Source organism: Thamnophis sirtalis, unplaced genomic scaffold (genome assembly GCF_051295495.1).
Source record: "Thamnophis sirtalis isolate CommonGarterSnake01/CBP01778 unplaced genomic scaffold, rThaSir2_p1.2 scaffold_4, whole genome shotgun sequence".
In the NCBI taxonomy this organism is placed as follows: Eukaryota; Metazoa; Chordata; class Lepidosauria; order Squamata; family Natricidae; genus Thamnophis; species Thamnophis sirtalis.
The window spans coordinates 34830419-34850160 of record NW_028261384.1 but is presented as its reverse complement, the minus strand read 5'-3'; the positions used below and the strand labels follow the sequence as shown (position 1 = coordinate 34850160).

General features: G+C 37.9%; 1 protein-coding gene across 4 annotated transcripts in view; it reads right to left on the bottom strand.

Moving 5' to 3' along the window:
• The window catches only part of PHF14 (PHD finger protein 14), a 155988-nt gene that overhangs the window by 43844 nt on the left and 92402 nt on the right, over nt 1-19742 (bottom strand). For 3 of the 4 annotated variants that reach the window (XM_014072283.2, XM_014072286.2, XM_014072284.2), the window contains 2 exons: nt 16483-16600; nt 11045-11077 (listed from right to left, as the gene is read on the bottom strand). In XM_014072283.2, the coding sequence (XP_013927758.2) occupies nt 11045-11077; nt 16483-16600 (151 nt within the window). The remainder of the gene's footprint in view (nt 1-11044; nt 11078-16482; nt 16601-19742) is intronic. The other variant, XM_014072285.2, reaches the window with a different exon arrangement.

The window sequence follows — 19742 nt, the reverse complement described above, 5'->3', positions numbered from 1 at the left end:
ATATTTATGTGTAAACAATCTATGGAAATAAAATATTTTTAACAGAATAATAAAGAATAATAAAAATCAAGTAATTGGTTCTTTCTTCTGAATACACTGTATTTTTGGAGTATAAGACACACTTTTTTCCTCCTAAAATGAGGTGAAAATTTGGAGTGTCTTATACACAAATGTAGCCCCGCCCACCCCCACACTTTGGTTTCTACCTCCCAGTAATTTGCCTCATTGCAGCAAACAGCCTGTTTCAGTTTCAGCACAACCTGATTAGCACAAGCAGCTGATTATTGGTTGGCTTGGCCTCCCGGTGATCAGCTGTTTCAAATTGCAGGGATTGTCATAGCCTATTGCCACAACCACATGCACACCCTTTTCCACATATTCTGATCCCCACTGCCAAGAACGAGTGGAAAATGGGGCACATAGAGGCCAAAAATGGGATGTGTGGAGGCTGAAAACGGGATGCTGAGGCCACACGCTGAGACGGCAATGGGCTATGGCAATCCTTGTAGCCTGGAACAGCTGATCATCGGGAAGCCAATTCAATTGACAATCAGCTGCTTGTACTAATCAGGCTGTGTTGAAACTGAAACAGGCTGTTTGCTGCAAGGAGATAAATTGTTGGGAAACAGAGGCAGTTTTTTTCCTAGTTTTCCTCACCAAAAGCTAGGTGGGTCTTATACTTCGGAGCATCTTATACTCAGAAAAAATATGGTAAATAGAACCTGCTTGTTCAAATCAGACATCTTTTATTTTCTGTGTTTTTTATTCATAAAAATATAATGAATTCATTGCCCAAATTTCATTAATAAAATAATGAAATATTAAATCTCAAAAATAAAAAATGAACTTATGTTCACCACCGTACAAAGAAAAATTCTAAATAAATAAGAATTTTACTGCCATGCTCCAATAAACACATTCTACTATACTGTACATGTTCATCCTATTAGTCTTTTGCAACGATGTACATGTAACAAATAGACAAGCCCAAGCTCTTCAGAGTACTGTTCTGATTGAATAGAAAAGGGTAATTTGATTTAAATAATTCAATGAGGCATTCAAATAAGAATAAAAATTATGATCTTCTTAGAAGCCATTCAGATTCAGAAAAAGAACTCTGCAAATTTTCTTAGGCAGAGACTGCAAAAGCCATTGCACTGTTAGAAAAAATAACTACAATAATGAGTGAAGTAAGCAAGTGAATATGGCAGAGTTACATTTCTGAATATGATAACAAAAACGTGACACAATTTCTATGTTTATCTGTTGAACCCATGAAAACATGATTATAAATGGTCTATTAGACTATTTATATTTTTCATTGAGGAAAGGATACAAGTAATCTGTTTGGATTTTATATATATTTATATATATTATATTTATTTAATAAATATGATTTTTTTTTCATAAAACCACTCTCCAATCACAATGTATTTTTCTGCCATTAGCATTATACTTTTATTTTGCATAAAATGATAATTTAAATATATATTTCAGTTTTCCAACATTGGTCACCAATTTACTTTTACAATTATATGGCACAATTTTGTAATTATGCTTCATGTGCTCTTGGCATGTTTACCAGAAGAACAGAATACAAACAAATAATTAGTTCCATACCTAGTGTACCAGTAGAGGAATTATTTGTTGATTTTGAAGCATCTACAATTTTTGAAAATTTGAACAATAGTAGTAGTAGCTCTGCATTAACTATAATACATTAACTTCATGATAGGAATTAGGAATTATATATGGAATATTACTTTGAAAATGGGCATTGGTTACATACCTGATACACCCCTTCTGGGGAAGGTGGAGACATCATCCGGACATGGGTTAACTCTGTCAGTATCCAATAGGACTGAGTCTACAAGCTGTGATGACACACCCTCCATGGTAGCTTAGAAGGCGGCGCAACTGTAGACTATTGTGTCTTAAGGCTCAAGAAAAAAAGGTATTATCTCTCCTTGGAAACCAGAGATACACGTTAGTCCAAACACAACAATCAGGATGAGGTTGGATGACGTCTCCACCATTCTGAGAAGAGGTGTATCAGGTATGTAACCAACGCCCATTCTCCAATAGGTGGAGACATCATCCAGACATGGGACATACTAAAGCCAATTTAGTATGGGAGGGCTTAGTGTAAGGACTCAGGCATCCTGCGTGGATACAACCCGTTGTAATACTTGCCGTCCAAATGCAGCTTCAGCTGAAGCGTATCTGTCAAGTCTATAGTGACAAATAAACGGGGATGGGGTAGTCCACGTGGCAGCCTGGCAAATCTCCTCCAATAGAGCCTGGGAGGCCCAGGCGGCTAAGGTGGCAGCATTGCGGGTGGAGTGTATTTTGATGTGAGGAGGAACTGGCAGAGAGAGAGCAGTGTAGGCTCTGGAGAAGACCAACTGGACCCAACATCCAGTGTTTGAAGAAGAGCCCTTGGATCCCTTCTTACCATCCAGTTGAAAGCAGACCAATAGAGCCTCTAAGCATTGGAAATCAGTGGTTCCCTTGAAATATACTCAAAGAGCACATCGTACATCCAGATAGTGCCACTTACGCTCCAGCCTGTGCGATGGATTAGGGCAGAAGTCGGGAAGCACTAACTTCTGGGCTCTGTGAAAAACCGAATTTACCTTGGGGATAAATGTCAGATCCAAGCGGAAGACAACCCTGTCCAGATGGAAGATACATAAGTCTTATCTGACTGACAGGGCTGCCAGCTCAGAAATCCACCTCGCCGTGGTAATGGCTACAAGAAAAAACACCTTCAATGTTAGATCATGCAAGGTGATAGAACTCAGGGGTTCAAAGGGGGCCTGTGTTAACAAGTCCAGAACTTTGGAGACATCCCAAGTTGGGAATCTATGGATTGTAGGGGGCTTGAAGTTGGTAGCATCCCTCAGGAAACGCTGGATAAGCGGTTGATGGGAGAGCGGCTTTGAGATGCTGAGAAACATCACGGATGACAAGGCCGCCACTGGGCGACGGAGAGTATTCGGAGATAGCCTCTTGTCCAACGCCAGTTGAAGAATCTGAAGAATGTTAGGAATGGAAGCTTGCAAGCGAACAATAGTCCTCCGATGGCACCAGGTGGAGAATTGAGTCTTGGTGGCATCATAAATGCGGTTAGTGGACAAGTGCCTGGAGGCCTGAATCGTCCAGATGACCTCGACTGAGAAATTGGCAGCCGTCAGAGCCACCTGCTCAACCTCCAGGCGGTTATGCATAGCCAAAGAAGATCAGGATGTCGGAATGACCCTTGCAGGAGAAGGGAGCTAAACTGGGGAAGCTGCCAAGGAGGAGCCACAGAGAGATTTAACAGGTCTGCGAACCAGGATCTGCGGGGCCAGTAAGGAGCGAGAAGAATCAGCTCTGGCTCCTCCATCAACATCTTCCGTATTACGCATTGAATCAGAGGGATCGGAGGGAATGCATATAGGAGCCCTTGTGGCCACCTGCACCTTAACGTGTCAAAACCCCCAGTGTCGCGTAACACATGAAATATCTGGGTAGTTGGTTGCTATCCTGTGAGGCAAAAACATCCAGGGTCGGTAGGCCATACCTGTCTGTCAACTGCCTAAAAACTCTTCAATGAAGACTTCAGACTCTGTCGGGTCAATCTGCATCCGGCTGAGACTGTATGCTCAAATGCTGTGAATCCCTGAAATGTGCTCCACCTGGAGGGACAGGAGGTGTATCCCCACCCATACTCCCAGCTGGAAAGACAAACTCATTAGTTGTTTGGACAGAGTTCCCCCGTGCCGGTTGATATGCGCTTTTGTGGTGGTATTGTCCGTAAGGATGAGTACATGAGCATTGGTCAATAGATCTTGGAAATGGAGCAGTGCTAGATAGACGGCCTTCAACTCCAACCAATTTATGCTGTGTTTCAGGTTGGAACCACTGACCTTGAGCAAAATGAGACTGTATGTGAGCGCCCAAGCCAGAAGGCTTGCATCAGTTCTTACGGTGATGTGCTGAGGCTCCCGCATATGGTGCCTTGACACAGAGTTGGGGATAGCCACCATTGCAGGGATTGGGTTACCTCTGAGGTGAGACGAACCCGGAATGTCAAACAGCGCAGTTGGACTTTTGATAGCGAAGCAGGAACCACTAGCTGACAGCTGTGAAACTGGCACAATGGCACAATGTTGAAGGTCAATATCGTTTTGCATAGCAGCTGAGAAAGTTGGATGAGGGGAACCTTCTGTTGCCATTTTATGGAAGACACCAGCCTGAGGATGCTCACCTGTCGTTCTGGTGATAGGCCTTCCATTGTTCCGTGTCTATCACAGCCCCTAGATGGATTAGACGAGTTGTAGGTTCTAGATGACTCTTTTGGAAGTTGATCAGGAACCCATGTTCCTGGAGGGCCTGGAGCGAATGTCCCTGTTTGCATGGTTCAATGACCTGGACAACAGCAAAATGTCATTGAGATAGTGAAGAATTCAGACGGCCATGGAGCGGAGATGGGCACCCAGGACAGAGAGAATTTTGGTGAACACCCTCGGGGCTGATGACAGGCCGAATGGTAGGGCACAATATGGCAAATTATTCCCTGCATAAGTGAAATGAAGGAATTGCCTGTGTTCTGCCAGGATGGGGATGTGGAGGTATGCTTCCATGAGGTCCACCGAGGAGAGGAAGTAGTTTGGTCGGATGCTCTTCAGGATGGACTGCAGGGAATGCATTTTGAACCTCCGATACACTATAAATTTGGTTAGAAATCTGAGGTCGAGAATTGCTTTCCAACCTTCTGAAGACTTCGGTACGATGAAGAGATGGGAATAAAACCCCTGTCCCTACTGGTTGGGAGGAACCGGCTGGATGGCCTAATTTGGAGAAGGTGCCTGATAGCCAGTTCTACCAACCCTCTTTTGCGTGTGTCCTTGGAGACTGGAGACAGGATGAAGTTCTATGGGGGGTTGGAGAGAATCTCCAGAGCTAGGCTGAATCTGATTGTTCATCTAACCCAGGCGTCGTTGGTGATGTCACCCCAATGATTGGCAAAGGCCAAAAGGAAACCCCCAATGGGGTTTGCAGAAGGGACGATTGGAACCCCCTATGACGGGCTTCCTGGAGGAGAAGTGTTGTGTGTTCCTGCCGGATCTGTCATGGGAGGAAGGATCCTGTCTGGGAGAGCCTGATGTTGGGAATGGGAGTAGTTGAAGTCTGTCCCTCGAAAGAAAGACCTACGAAACAAGGAAGAAGGCTTAGAATCGGATTTGCGAGTAGCCGAAGGCAGAATCTTCCTTTTGTCTTTCGACTCTATTAGGAGAGGCCCAAAGAGGAGACTAGCAGAAAATGGAGAAGAGGCCAGTCTCCACTTTGCTCTGGCATCCACCTGTCATTACTTTAACCATAAGAGGTGCCTCATGGTGACAAAGAGGCAATGGCTTTAGAAGCAAAACGTGCTGTGTCCAGAGACACATCCACAGAATACTCGATGGCTGCCTTGAGTTTATTGATGTCCTCATGGGACCTGGTGTCTGCAGGTGAAAGTCTGTCTTGCAGCTGCTTGAGCCAGCGAAGGGCCACCCTCTGAAGAAAGAAGTAGAAGAAGCTGCCCTTACCGCCCACGCTGACTGATGGCCTTTGACCAATGACTGCTCAAACCTCTTGTCCTCTGGACAGAGAGCATCCTCTGGGGCAGCATAAGCTGCATTAGGGGATGAAAGAGCCATCACTGGAAGGTCAATGGAGGGGACCTCCAAGAGCTTAGAGAGCTCCTATGTTGTACAGCTGCTTATCTAAGGAAGAGGGCAGGAGACCCACCCCGGGAGAAACCCACTGATTCTGGACCACCTCCAGAAAAAGCTTTGGAGAAGGGACTACATCCTTCTTAATGGTTGGACGAGAGAAGAGCAGATCGGTGGTGTCAGGTTTGTCCAGGTCAGAGCCTGAGATAGGCTTGGAGGCCGGAATGCTGGAAACTTTCTTCGCCTTGAATAGGAGAGAACGAAACAAAACACGTTTAAAGAGGCCAACCAATGCAGAAGGGGCAGATGTTAAATCCTCATCTTCTGAGAGATCCAAATCTCATGACCTCAATGTTGTAGCTGAAGAAATCCTCACAAGATGGCTGCAGACTTTTCCTGCCTAAACAAGATGGCTGCCGGAGATGACAAGGCCCTTCAAAGGCTGTTGCAGCGAACTGACAATGTCGCTTTGACCTCCTGAATGCTAGGGAGCCCTGGTGTGATGATGCAAGGCTGCTCAATTGAAATTTTTTCAAGCCGCAGCTGAATGGTTGTATTGGAGGCACTGCGCCTGGCAATGGCTGCGGTGGTGATGACAGCGGTGGCTGAGGCGATTGCCGAGATGGTGGCTGAATCAGAAGATTCGCAGTGGCAACGGCTGCTTGGCAGCAAGCAGAATGGTGGCGTTCAAAGGGCAGTGGGTCTCCCTGTGCTCACGCAGCTTCCCAAGTGGCAAGAATCAATGACGCTGGAGGCACTGAGCTGTGGCTACGGCAGTGGCAGCACCGATCACAGAGGAGTGCGGCAGTGGCCGGAAGGACGTATCCGTGGGCTTGCCGCAAATTCTCCTCAGACTGGTAAGCCAAATGACCTGGAAGAGGCCTGTGGCCTGAAGCCTTCCTGCAAGACTGAGGGAAGCCATCCGGAACAATTTGCTTGAATTGAAAAAGCCAATCAGTCAAAAAGTTTTGATTGAAAAAACCCAATTAGTCGAATTAGAATTTTTTGTACTGTGATTTAGTCAGTTAATATAATTTAAGGTAGGAGAGATCAGAAAACACAGCTAATCCAAGGATAGATGAGAACTGGGAGGAGTTACCACAGAGGGCGTGTCATCACAACTTGTAGACTCAGTCCTATTGGATAGTGACAGAGTTAACCATGTCTGGATGATGTCTCCACCTTCTGGAGAATAAACTAAACTGTGATTTATACCACAATTTTTTCTTCCTGCAAAGCCTGCTATACAGTAAACTAAAACAACGTAAAAATACAATTAAAACAAAATATTAATAAGGCAATGATACAGACATAGGAATAAATTGTTAGTCATGCAGCAGCATACAGAGATTAAAAAGGTATTTTAAAAATTATAGAAATAGTCATACTACATTTTAATCCATAAATGGTTATTGTTTGTTGCATACTTTTAAGAGCTACTTTTTTGGAAATTATCAAATGTTCTATTTTCCTATGATATTTGACTACCAAAACCCAATACATTTTAAATAACATTAATAGTGTATATATAACCTATATTTAGGTTTTGTAGCAATTAGCAGTTCATGAGAAAGTTTTTGAACAGGAAGAGCCATATCTATTTTTTTCAATAAAGTTATTCTTAAATTTTATTTGGGTTCTTGTAAGTAAATAATAATCTAATTTTGCAATTATAGAATGTTAATAGAAATAAATTGTGCTACAATTTGTATGTAAACAAATTGTTTATAATTTGTATTATAAGGAATCTTAAAAACAAATCAGATTTAAAAAGGTGAATCTAAATGTATTTTTTAGCTATCAAACATGACATGTGGCAATAAAGATGCTGTCACTGTGATAAAATTGGTTTGGCTTCTCTAACTATAGAAGACTTTTGGCTATACAGGATTATATACAGATATCTCCCATGAACCAATCCAGGATAAGAATGTTTACACTCTATAAAAATGCTAACAATGAACGTGTGGAACAGTAATATAGAAATAATCAATACACTGGAAAATAGAGAGCGAGAGAGTCTCCAATTGCTAATTTGTGTACAGGACAAAAATTATGGATGAAGTAACTCATATGGGAAGAACTGTGGTCTATATTTATTGCTAAATGAGAAAATTAGGCCATGTGTTAATCATAAATGTACATAAAGTACATTTTTAAAATACATTTTGACCTGAACAAATTAGCAACCCTAGAATGAAAATAGTCATGAGGACATGAGCTCTCTGTTCAATCTATTCAAATTCAAAAAGGCTTGCAGAAAGCTAAACTGATAGCAAGGAGCAGTGAGGATTCAGCAGCTTTTAAGAAGATGTCATTTATTGGACATAACTGTTTCACTCTTCTAACACAATTGTTAAATTAAACTAGGTAAGAAATTCAAATCCAAATCTCCACTCAGCCATATAACTCTCTAAGAAATGTTGGTCTTAACACTATCTCTCTTTGACTACTTAGTTCACAAAACTATGGTTACAATAATACTGGTGAGGGGGATTATATAACATTCCTGAAATTTCTTGGAGAAAAAGTAGGACATAATATTGGAAAATTAATATGATACCTAAAATAGTTCTAAGATGCTCAGTGCTTGGATTTGAAGACTTTAGCATCAAAGCCATAACACCTGACACCAATCTGCTTGAGGCACATTTTATTTTAATTCCATTGCGTTGAATTTGAAAGCCGTATCTTCAGCACAGGAAGTAGTTTTCCATTATGCCAGTGGCTTTAAAAGACACATATGGAAAATTAATTAATTTTATACACACTGAAATGCTTCTGATCTTCCTTTTAAAGCAAATATGGCAATTTTTGCTTCAAGCCTACATAATATTTTTGAATCTTTTTTGAGCAAAAGAAAGGCAGCACATAATCAAAGTTATGAATTATGAAGAATTATTCTAAAATTTGTTTTATTTGGTATTCACTGTCCACCATAGATTTTTAATTAAATTATATGGCTCTCAATAAGAAAAACTAGAATGCTGTCCATTTATTTTCATTACTATTCCTGTTGGCAAATATGACTTTATCAACTACATAGCCAATATATTTGCATTGTATGGAATATGTTTCCAACACAGTGATACAAGTTTTGTAATGAATGTGTTTGCCCACTCAAGCTATTAAGGTTATAATTCTCAGGACTTCACTTTAGGACAAACTTATTTGATGCAGATACTGCTCAGTCTGGTATATTTCATTTTCCAAATTCAGTAGCTGATTAAATGTGACCCAAGTACAATAACAAATCTATATTAGCAAGAAGAAATAATAAAAGTAATATTTCCAAAGCAATAGTCATTTGATTCACTCAAGTAAATATGCACTATAGCGTGCAGAGTTTAAGCAATTTAGCATCTTTTGGGGAAGCTAAAAACATCCTGGGTCTCCTGCAGAATTCATTACCTACATGATTTTTCTGAGTAGGAAAAGTTGGCAAATTCAACTATAGTTCTTTGCTAAATATAGTTTATAATATTATATATAAATTATTTCATATTCTAACAATGATAAGTTGACAACTCTCCAGTAAAAATATGCACATCCAGTTTAAAACAAAAAAACTGAGAATCAGTGCTCCATTTTTCAAGACAGTGTCTAGCACTACTGATATTAAATCTAAGACTCCAGGCTAGAAACCAGGAGTCTGTGAGTTTTAGTCTCGCCTTAGGCATAAAAGCCAGTATGGTGATCTTGGGCAAGTAACTTTCTTTCAGCCAACCTACCACACAGGGTTGTTGTGGGAAAATAATAGGAAGAAAGAGTATTAGATATGTTTGCTTCCTTGAATTATTAATACAAATAATAAGATAGGATATAAATAAAAATAAATGTTACAATAGGGGTATCTGTTTTCTACTAGAATGTATGTTAACTTTTTTGAGAACAATACTTAAGTGACTATTGATATATCTGCATAATATGTTCTAAGCATCATCAATATTAATAGCTTAGAGGTTTGGTGAAATAGGCAGCAAGTTTCTAAGTTTGACTAGATGAATATTAAATATTTAAAAATTCTTTTTCCCCCAAGTTGCTCAAATTTCAGTCTTGCATTCTTAAAATATTCTAACTGAATAACTAGGTCCAAAGCATATAAAAGTATCAAATGCTAATGGATGTTTTGATGTTTTGTCAAAGGCATGGGTTTAAATTTTTATTTATTTAAGAAAATTTGTATGGCTGTTTACTCACCCTCAGTGATTCTGGGTAGCTTACAAAAACAAGTCCCATATTAAAAGTTGTTTAATATAGGAAACAGATATAGGGGGAAATAATACTCTTAAACATTTTAAGAGCATTTATGAAAAAATGGACTAGACTTGTCTATTGCTCCAAAGAAAAGTACATAAATCAACGTATAAGGAAACAGAATTAATTTCTGGAAATTATAAAAGTTAGAATTGTGCAACTATAGGGCAGATTTACTTGGATGGGGTAGGTTTTTCTTCTGTTAAAAAGACTAGATATCATCTTAATGAATGTTTTACATTGTAAATCATGTATGTAGTAATGCTCTCTAATGTCTTTTCAAATTCTTTAGTTAGTGGTTTATGTGTTTAACAAGAAATCTTCCCCTCCAAATGCAAGAATCTCTACAGTAATGTTCTTTCAATATATGATATGGAGGAGTACAAAGTTGACAAAGCATGATGAATGATAAAACAAAACATTCACATGATCCTTGATGAAATCAGCATCGTGAATTAGCCCACAAGTAACATGGCTGTTCAGACATGAAAGCATGCATCTTTTGGGTGAAGGGAATTATGTCCACTTGAAAAAGCTAGGGCCATTCTTGCAAGCATACTTGGGGATTTAAATCTGGTTCAATGGTGGAACCTGACAAGTTAATGAGATGTAAGTGATTTGTCAAAAGGAAGAAATTCAGCCATTGTTGATACATATATACATTAGTTTATCCATGAATCTCAAATCTTGAAAGGTTAAAGTCCCTTTTTTGAGGACTTACTCTATCTTAAAGCCAAAAGGGCTTTTAGACACAAATCTAGGGATTTATTTAAATATAGCCAGCATAAACCTGTGTTCACCTTTGTCTTGAATTAGCTCCTCCTTTTTTCAGTTCTTTGCAGCAGGCTTCTTTTTGGCTGAAATTATTGCTGTACTTAACACAATCTATAGTTTTGGCTCTACACTGCAAGGCACATACAATTATTTTGTGGATCTGTATTCCATAAGATATAAATACTACTATACAAAATATTTGCAGTATTTTAACAGTTAGATATTCATACTAAAATCAATGTATATATGCCAACAATCACTGTTATTTAAATTAGAAAATAAATATCTAATTTTACATGTTTAACAATTACCTGATACTTGTTTTTCATTCCATCCACTTCACCCTATATTTAACACATAAGGTATTTTGCAGTTAGTAGAAATGAAAAGTACAGGGCAAGATCTAGTTAAGCATTAGTTTCAAGGGGAGAGTGGTAAGCCCACATTTCCCAGATGGCAGACAAATCCAACATCTTAAAACTTCTTGAGAAATATTAGGAACAAAATGAATACATTGCCTTTATATTCTGTAGCAATTTTACTCTTATTCACTACAGACAGAGTATGCGGCTTTGGAAACCATTTTTTGGGTTTTTTTTAAAAAAAGAATCCAAGGGGAATCTGCATATTAGTCTCAAACAAATTATCTTAACCTAAATTAAAAGTATATCTTACTGTAGTACTTAGTTGTCCTGTGTGGAAAAAGCAAATTGCTTTCAGTAAGGAATGTGAAGCATGATAAAGTGTAAAGAAAAGGTCTAAAGAAATCTTTCTTCCTTTTCCTACTTCAATTAGCCTAACTACCTCCTAAGAAACCCATTTTCATCTTTATGCAAATAGTATAAAACTTTGTTTCTGGTTGCAAAAGCCTTTGTGCAAGGTACATTTTTTTCACAAGTGATTATGATTTCATTACACTATAACTAACACTGATTGCTCAGGTAATGCTTGCACAACATCCAGTAAAATCCGGAAATGTCTAGGAAAAACCATATCACTTGTTCTAAACTACGCATTATGGAAAACTAGCAAAGTAACTACTGAACACTGCTGTTATTTTTTATAAAAGGCTGAGCAAAATTAAGTTATATAGCTAGGTATTATCAATGCCTATAATATTTTTGACAGTGACCATACTCCTGGATTTACATGTGAGAATTTGCCCTTTTGCTGCTTTAAAATAAACATTCTATTCTAGCAGAGCATCTTCTTAGAGGCTTTTTTATAGTTCAAAAGATACCGGAAAACTGAAATTGAAATTTTATTATGCGTCACCACACTAATTATTAGTCACCAAATAGACAGATCTTATCCAAGATATCTATCCCCAATCTGGCCCTTCATGTCCTCAAATGGTGCACCCATTACCACTGTAATCGAATGATTCTAGATTAGTGAAACTAAAATGTGAAGCACAATTAAAGTTTATATTTCATTTTATTTAACCTCAGTCTTTAAAAGTAGATATTCAAATAATATATTTTTAAGATTATTAAGAAAATCAATATTGGCTTTTTAATTCATATTATTGCCTGTAGTAATGATGTTCGTATATGCACTATTTGTAAAGCATTTTCCATTTTTTTAACTTTCTATAAAGAGGGAATATTTTGAATAAATCAGCACAATGAATGTGATGTTTCTTCAACAGCCACTTTTAGTGACAGAAAAGGCAAAAATCACTTGTGCCCCATATTAACAAATGTTCATTGACTTGCAAAGAGTAATGATGCTACTTTTTATACCAGGCTATACATACAGATCCTCAGCCCTTTTCCATATATTTCTCAAGCCATCCTAGCTCAAATCAGATAAAGACATTAGTAGTATGGTTCACCATATCCAAGACAAGGCAAGCAACAAAAGAAGTCAGGAGATCCTCAGCAATGCATACAACTGGCACAACATAGAATGATTAGTCAATTTTCAAAGCTATTTAAAATTGAGAATAAGGGTGTTTGGATGAAACAGCTGTTTTGTCGTCAGTAGCTCAAAGATCTCCTTCTGCACTTTTGTACTTATCCCTGTGCTAGAATTAGATGACTCTGGAACTAAAAGAATTACACAGTGATGCTCAAAATGTTTACATTAAGTTGATGGTTTTAATAGGTGAGTAACTATTATTTATTTTCTTTTTACAACCCTGTAACCCCTTTTATCAGGGTGGTGCTGGGGTGACTGAATGGAGCTGAGCGTTTACTGGCTGAATATCCTTTCTAATATCTACATGGAGATTGCAGCATATATTTTCTCTTTGTGCCCCAATAGAGAAACATCTTTTGCTGCCTAGGATTGAACTCTCAACCAACTGGGAGATGAGCATCTTCACTAGGCCACTAGACTGTCAGGTGAGTAAACACTAATATTTTCTTATAATTTTCATTTGGAATAATCCTTTCTGACTCTGATTTCACTGGTATAAGAACACTGTATGAAAACATTAAAACCTAAAAAGAAAGCAATGCTATTTCACTATTTGAACATATACATGAAACTGCTGATGTATATAGAAAATAAGATTTAATGGTGGAAATAAAAAGTGGTGTTGACAAGTTGGCTCTGCAGTCTACAATTCATTGTCATAAATAAAAAAAATCAGGCAAGATTTACTTACTTTTCCATTTCCAATGGATTTATCTCATGTATGGTCCATCGGAATGTCTGTGCATGTGTGAGCTACATATAATTAAGTTAAAATCCAATATGCTGAAGGTTCTGGCCTTTCTTTCACACAGAGAAATGTGCGATAGAAAAGAGAAATCATGCACTAATTAAATGTTAGATGGGGAAATCCAGTCATGAGATGAACTGCAACACACGATCTCATCCTACAGCTGGGGTTTATGCAGGTAATAAAAAACTGTTTGCAACTGATAAAGGTATTTTCTGGACTGAGCTCAAAAACTTGTAAAACTTGGAAGCACTCATTATATAATTAACACTTAAAGTATACAAATATGCCAAAAGACTTTTAAAATGAAAGTCATTGCACTGTTTTACTTAAATTGAAGTATTATTCAGCAAAATGGATTATGATACTACAAAACAGAACAATTGTTTTAAAACTGATGAGATATTGCTTTATGACGAACTATTATGAACATTCAAATATAATTAAATTTGCCCATGCTGAAAACAGATAAAATTAACTAAGATTATCAAAACAAGAGGTAAGATTGCTATGTACCAAAGCTCTGTTTTTTAAGTTAACATTGCTGGTAAGAAAACATTGTTAATAAATTATTCCTATTCATGTTGCTTTCAGTTATTTATCTCCAAGGAGTTTTAGTTTAAAATATTGCCTATAATAATACTGTAGCCATTTTTAGTTCACTCAGAAACCAGACCATTTAAATGTTTTTCAATGTCCAGAATCTGGGTGTCTGTCAAAGAATAGGTCAAAAGAGTCATCCTGATGCCTTTTGAAGCTATACTCCTCTTTTATGAACATAATGTTGGCGATTTAATTGTGTGGCTGCAGATACCATCTTGATCTTTTTGACCTTCTGCAAATACACCTATTCAAAACCAGTGAATGCTTATGATTCCTATGACAAAAATTATATATTTATAAAAAAAATGATTAACAATATTCACTGCATAACTTTCTCTTCTATTTGAAATGAAAATTATAACCTTGTTTTGCTTCACAGCTTAAAATAGTCTATTTCAAAATTCATATAAATTATATACAAAGACTGAATCTATCAAATATTATCAAAAGAATTAAGAACAGTAAGCAATAATGCACTGTATTTACACATATTTTCCATTATATTTCCAATTTCATTTTACATGCATCTATTTAACCAACATATACAGAATATAGGGCTCTTATAGTAAACAATTTAGCAATATACCGTATTTTCACGACCAAAAGCCGCACCGGATTATAAGCCGCAGTATCAGTTAACGTTAATTTTTCAAACTTTTTTCATATATAAAGCGCACCGGGTTATAAGCCGCACGTTTTTTTTTGCAACATCTGCCACTCCTCGCACTCCGCACTACATGATACACACACACCCGCACCGTTCGTCCAGTAAGGTCGGGGAGGCGTTGGGCAGAATTGGGAGGGAGATTTTCAAAGAAGCGCACCAAATATCTCCCACGAACTGAATCTGAATCTCCCTCTTGATTTTACGCTCAAACTGGAAGCTCTCCCACACGTCCCTCTGGTCTCTCCCTCTCAATTTTACGCTCAAACTGGAAGCTCTCCCACACGTCCCTCTGGTCTCTCCCTCTCAATTTTACGCTCAAACTGGAAGCTCTCCCACACATCCCTCTGGTCTCTCCCTCTCAATTTTACGCTGAAACTGGAAGCTCTCCCACACGTCCCTCGGGTCTCTCCCTCTCAATTTTACGCTCAAACTGGAAGCTCTCCCACACGAGGGAGGTGTGCGTGCCTGCGCGCGGTCATTTGCTTGCAAATTGAGAGGGAGAGACCAGAGGGACGTGCGCGAGAGCTTCCAGTTTGAGCGTAAAATTGAGAGGGAGAGACCAGAGGGACGTGTGCGAGAGCTTCCAGTTTGAGCGTAAAATTGAGAGGGAGAGACCAGAGGGACGTGTGGGAGAGCTTCCAGTTTGAGCGTAAAATTGAGAGGGAGAGACCCGAGGGACGTGTGGGAGAGCTTCCAGTTTGAGCGTAAAATTGAGAGGGAGAGACCAGAGGGACGTGTGCGAGAGCTTCCAGTTTGAGCGTAAAATTGAGAGGGAGAGACCAGAGGGACGTGTGGGAGAGCTTCCAGTTTGAGCGTAAAATTGAGAGGGAGAGACCCGAGGGACGTGTGGGAGAGCTTCCAGTTTGAGCGTAAAATTGAGAGGGAGAGACCAGAGGGACGTGTGCGAGAGCTTCCAGTTTGAGCGTAAAATTGAGAGGGAGAGACCAGAGGGACGTGTGCGAGAGCTTCCAGTTTGAGCGTAAAATTGAGAGGGAGAGACCCGAGGGACGTGTGGGAGAGCTTCCAGTTTGAGCGTAAAATTGAGAGGGAGAGACCAGAGGGACGTGTGGGAGAGCTTCCAGTTTGAGCGTAAAATTGAGAGGGAGAGACCAGAGGGACGTGTGGGAGAGCTTCCAGTTTGAGCGTAAAATTGAGAGGGAGAGACCAGAGGGACGTGTGGGAGAGCTTCCAGTTTGAGCGTAAAATTGAGAGGGAGAGACCAGAGGGACGTGTGGGAGAGCTTCCAGTTTGAGCGTAAAATTGAGAGGGAGAGACCAGAGGGACGTGCGCGAGAGCTTCCAGTTTGAGCGTAAAATTGAGAGGGAGAGACCAGAGGGACGTGCGCGAGAGCTTCCAGTTTGAGCGTAAAATTGAGAGGGAGAGACCAGAGGGACGTGTGCGAGAGCTTCAAGTTTGAGCGTAAAATCGGGAGGGAGAGATTTTCGATCTTTTTCCATACATAAAGCGCATCGGGTTATAAGCCGCACTGCCGGTTTTTGATCAAATTTTAGGATTTTCAGTGCGGCTTATGGTCGTGAAAATACGGTAGTATGATTCAATAAATTGCCAGACATTCATTAAATTCTTAAGTAGTATAGAACATTCTATATTACATAGAATACAACACAGTGACTTGAAAAATTGTAAATATCATTGTATGCTTTGCTAAAAACAATTATAATTATACACTTATACAATCACAGCAGCATGAATTTTGACTTTCAGTGTTTTAGTAGGAACTGAATATGAGCTTTTGTGAAATATTTTTCAAAATCTTATCCGCATTTTCATAAGACTCATTAACTTACTTTAGATGAGGAAGAATCACATTCTTGACAAATCCATCCATAGCCAGTTTGCTTTGGAGATTTTTTCAAGGGAGGATCCAAACAACCAAAATGATAGCATAATCTGCATTCATCACATCTGCATTAGAAACAAAATGCTTATTTCATGCTGAATACAAAATGTAGATAAAAATAGAGAATCAACAGAAATAAATCATGAAATCTGAAGAAATCTTACAATGTAATTACCGTATTTTTCGAAGTATGAAGCATCTTTTTCCTTCAAAAAAGAGGGTGAAAATCTGGGTGTATCTTATACACTGAATACAACATCTTTTTTTGCCTCCCGAAACCCCGACCCCTTTGCAAAAATGCTCATGCATAGCTTTTAGGAGGCTTCCAGAGTGCTTCTGGAGGCTGGAGATGGCAGAAATGAGTGAAAAACAGGCCATTTTCTACTCGTTTTTGCCCCCCAGAAGCAGTCTATAAGCCCCCTAAAGGCTATGCATGTCCTTTTTTTGACAAGAGGTCTTGTCAAAAAAGGGAGGTCTGCAGAGTGCAAAAACCTTTTTTTTAAAAATTTGCTTCTTCAAAATCTTGGTGTGTCTTATACTCCGGTGCTTCTTATACTCTGAAAAATATGGTATATAATTACATACTACTATATGTTGACAATAAATCCAACCAATGATGAAACTTCATGTGGACACTAGCATCCCTAGTGCCTGCTTAACTGATAAGTTATCAGACAATGTTCATGTATTAGTATTACAATAACCATTTTTGTTAACATCTCAACTATGTTGTAGAAATAAAGAACATGTATCAAGAGAACCTCCCTCTTAATAGAACTTTTTTGTTCAGAAAACTGGAGAAGGGGAGTGATTTATACCTCTCCTTATACACTCTTTGTAGCTGCAATACCCGTTCTGCAGAGTACATTGATTTTGGAGGAAATGCAGGGAAAACAGAGAAAGTGTAAAAATCCAGTCATGCAAGGACGTTTCTGCTCATGCAATTTTATATTCCATTTGCAGCTTGATTAAACAAACAAAAACAAAGAAATATGCAGGACTTATAATAAGAAAAATCTGTATAAACATCTCTTCAGTGAATCAAAATAAATGTACATAGACTTCTGGAAAAAGAATATATTTTCAATAATCAAATCTTTTTACATGGTATAAAACAGTTTTGGAGATATTTTGATAGAGGATTTATGACAGGATCATGCTTGTTCATCATATGAATTGTTTTTTCCTCCTTCATTAATATCTTTTTGTGAAACATTAAAAATCAGTTTGAATAACAGGTCATCTACATATACATCATCTACATGTATTGAAATTTCTTATAAAATACATCATCTACATGTATTGAAATTCCTTATAAAAAAATTGTCCAATTCCTGCTTCAAATATAATAAGAAACAACAAGTATTAGGCTGAAGTTATTATAGAAGAATTAATCCACAAACTACATTTGTTTGTCTGCAAACGCTGCATTGCTGAGAAATGTATGCATAATGTGTAAGAAGAATTACAACTAATAGTGGTCAGATTCCAGGGGACAGGACTTCAGATGAACCATTTCTCTAATGGCTTCCTGTCCAACCCCCCCGAAAATCCCATTAAAATTTTAGCTATTAATATGGTACATTAAATGAACATTTTAACACACTGAATACACAAATTTACTGTCACATGTTAACTTATATAGTCAAGAACAATCAAGTATTTATCAGTCTCACAAATGATTAAATTGAATATGCCTATCACATGATGCAGCAATTTCTAAAAACAGGACAAAAGATTTAAGCCCTAAAAACAGAAGATACATTCATGTATATTTAAGATGAGAAATATTAATGTTAAATAATATTGTTTTCCGAATGACTATTAAATTAAAACAATGTTTTATTTTCCACGCCAGGCCAATCATACAGTTAAATGCTATTTGTCACAGTCAAATCAAGGGGTTCAATACTACATATATCTTAAAAAGTATTTGAGATTTTTTTTTAAAAAAAAATCTGAATTTAGGTTAAATCTCTCTTCAGAAAGAGAGTTTGATAGACACCTCCATTCATCTTTTTATTTAATAAAATAATAAATTTGTTCTTTAATCTTCTTCATTTGCTCATGTCCTTAAAAATGTTTTCAACAGTTTGGCCTGTTTTCTGTTTATAATACATAATTATCTTGATATTGAGAACAGACTCATTCTATAGAAGTCTAAGTATGAATTTGGGGGCACAGAAGACTTAGACCTACCTAACTGAAAAGTTGAAGAAAACTGTGACTACAATTTGTATATCTATGTCACTATAATTTTATGCAAAATTCAAACCTTCCAATAATTAAAAAAAATGTTTTTTCAGAGTTAGATAGCATATTTTTGATGAAAATGTTCACCTAAAACTGTAGAATAGGAAATTCATATTTATTTTTATTCCTTGTACTTTATGTATATACACACACATACATATACATATATACATATATATATACATACACACATACACACACACACATATGTATTTATTTAGTGTCACAACCCCTGGTATGCCCCAATTATGGGAGGAAGCTAACTGCTTCCATTCTCTGTCTATCGGCTCGTCACAAGAGACCATCACGACAGAAACCCAATATTTTTACTGTTGCCTTGTTACATTTGTGTTGGATTTGTGCTGATAAATAAATAAATAAATAAATAAAAGGAGACTAGTATAGATCTATAGATTTATCAGCACAATATATATATATATATATAATGTTTTATAATTATGATAATGGTTTTACATATTTATTCATTGGTTTAGTTCTGTTGTATGCTTCCAAGAGCTGCTTTTGGTGAAAGGAGCAACTATACAAATTAAATAAATAATAAAACAAAAAAAAAAACACTTGGGAATTTTAAAACGGCACATGGTTTAATTTATAAAGTAACTAAATAAGGTATTTTCATGTTTATATTAGTTGTTAATCAATTTTTCAGATTAAAATGGGCATTGGTACTTACCTGATATACTTATTCTCACTGCAGGTGGAGATAGCAGTCAGACAGGGTTAACTCTGTCCAGTATCCAATAGGCTGAGTCTACAGCTGATAAAACCATTCTCCATGTAGCTCCTTCCCAGCTTCGACGAAGGTGGACTGTAGACTGACGTGTAGTTGACATAATGGCGGAGAGCAAAGGAAAGAGAAGAAGGAAAGGGAAGCCTATCCTAGGCTTACTAAGGACTAAACCCTGACTGGAACAATAAGGTGGGGCTGACTGC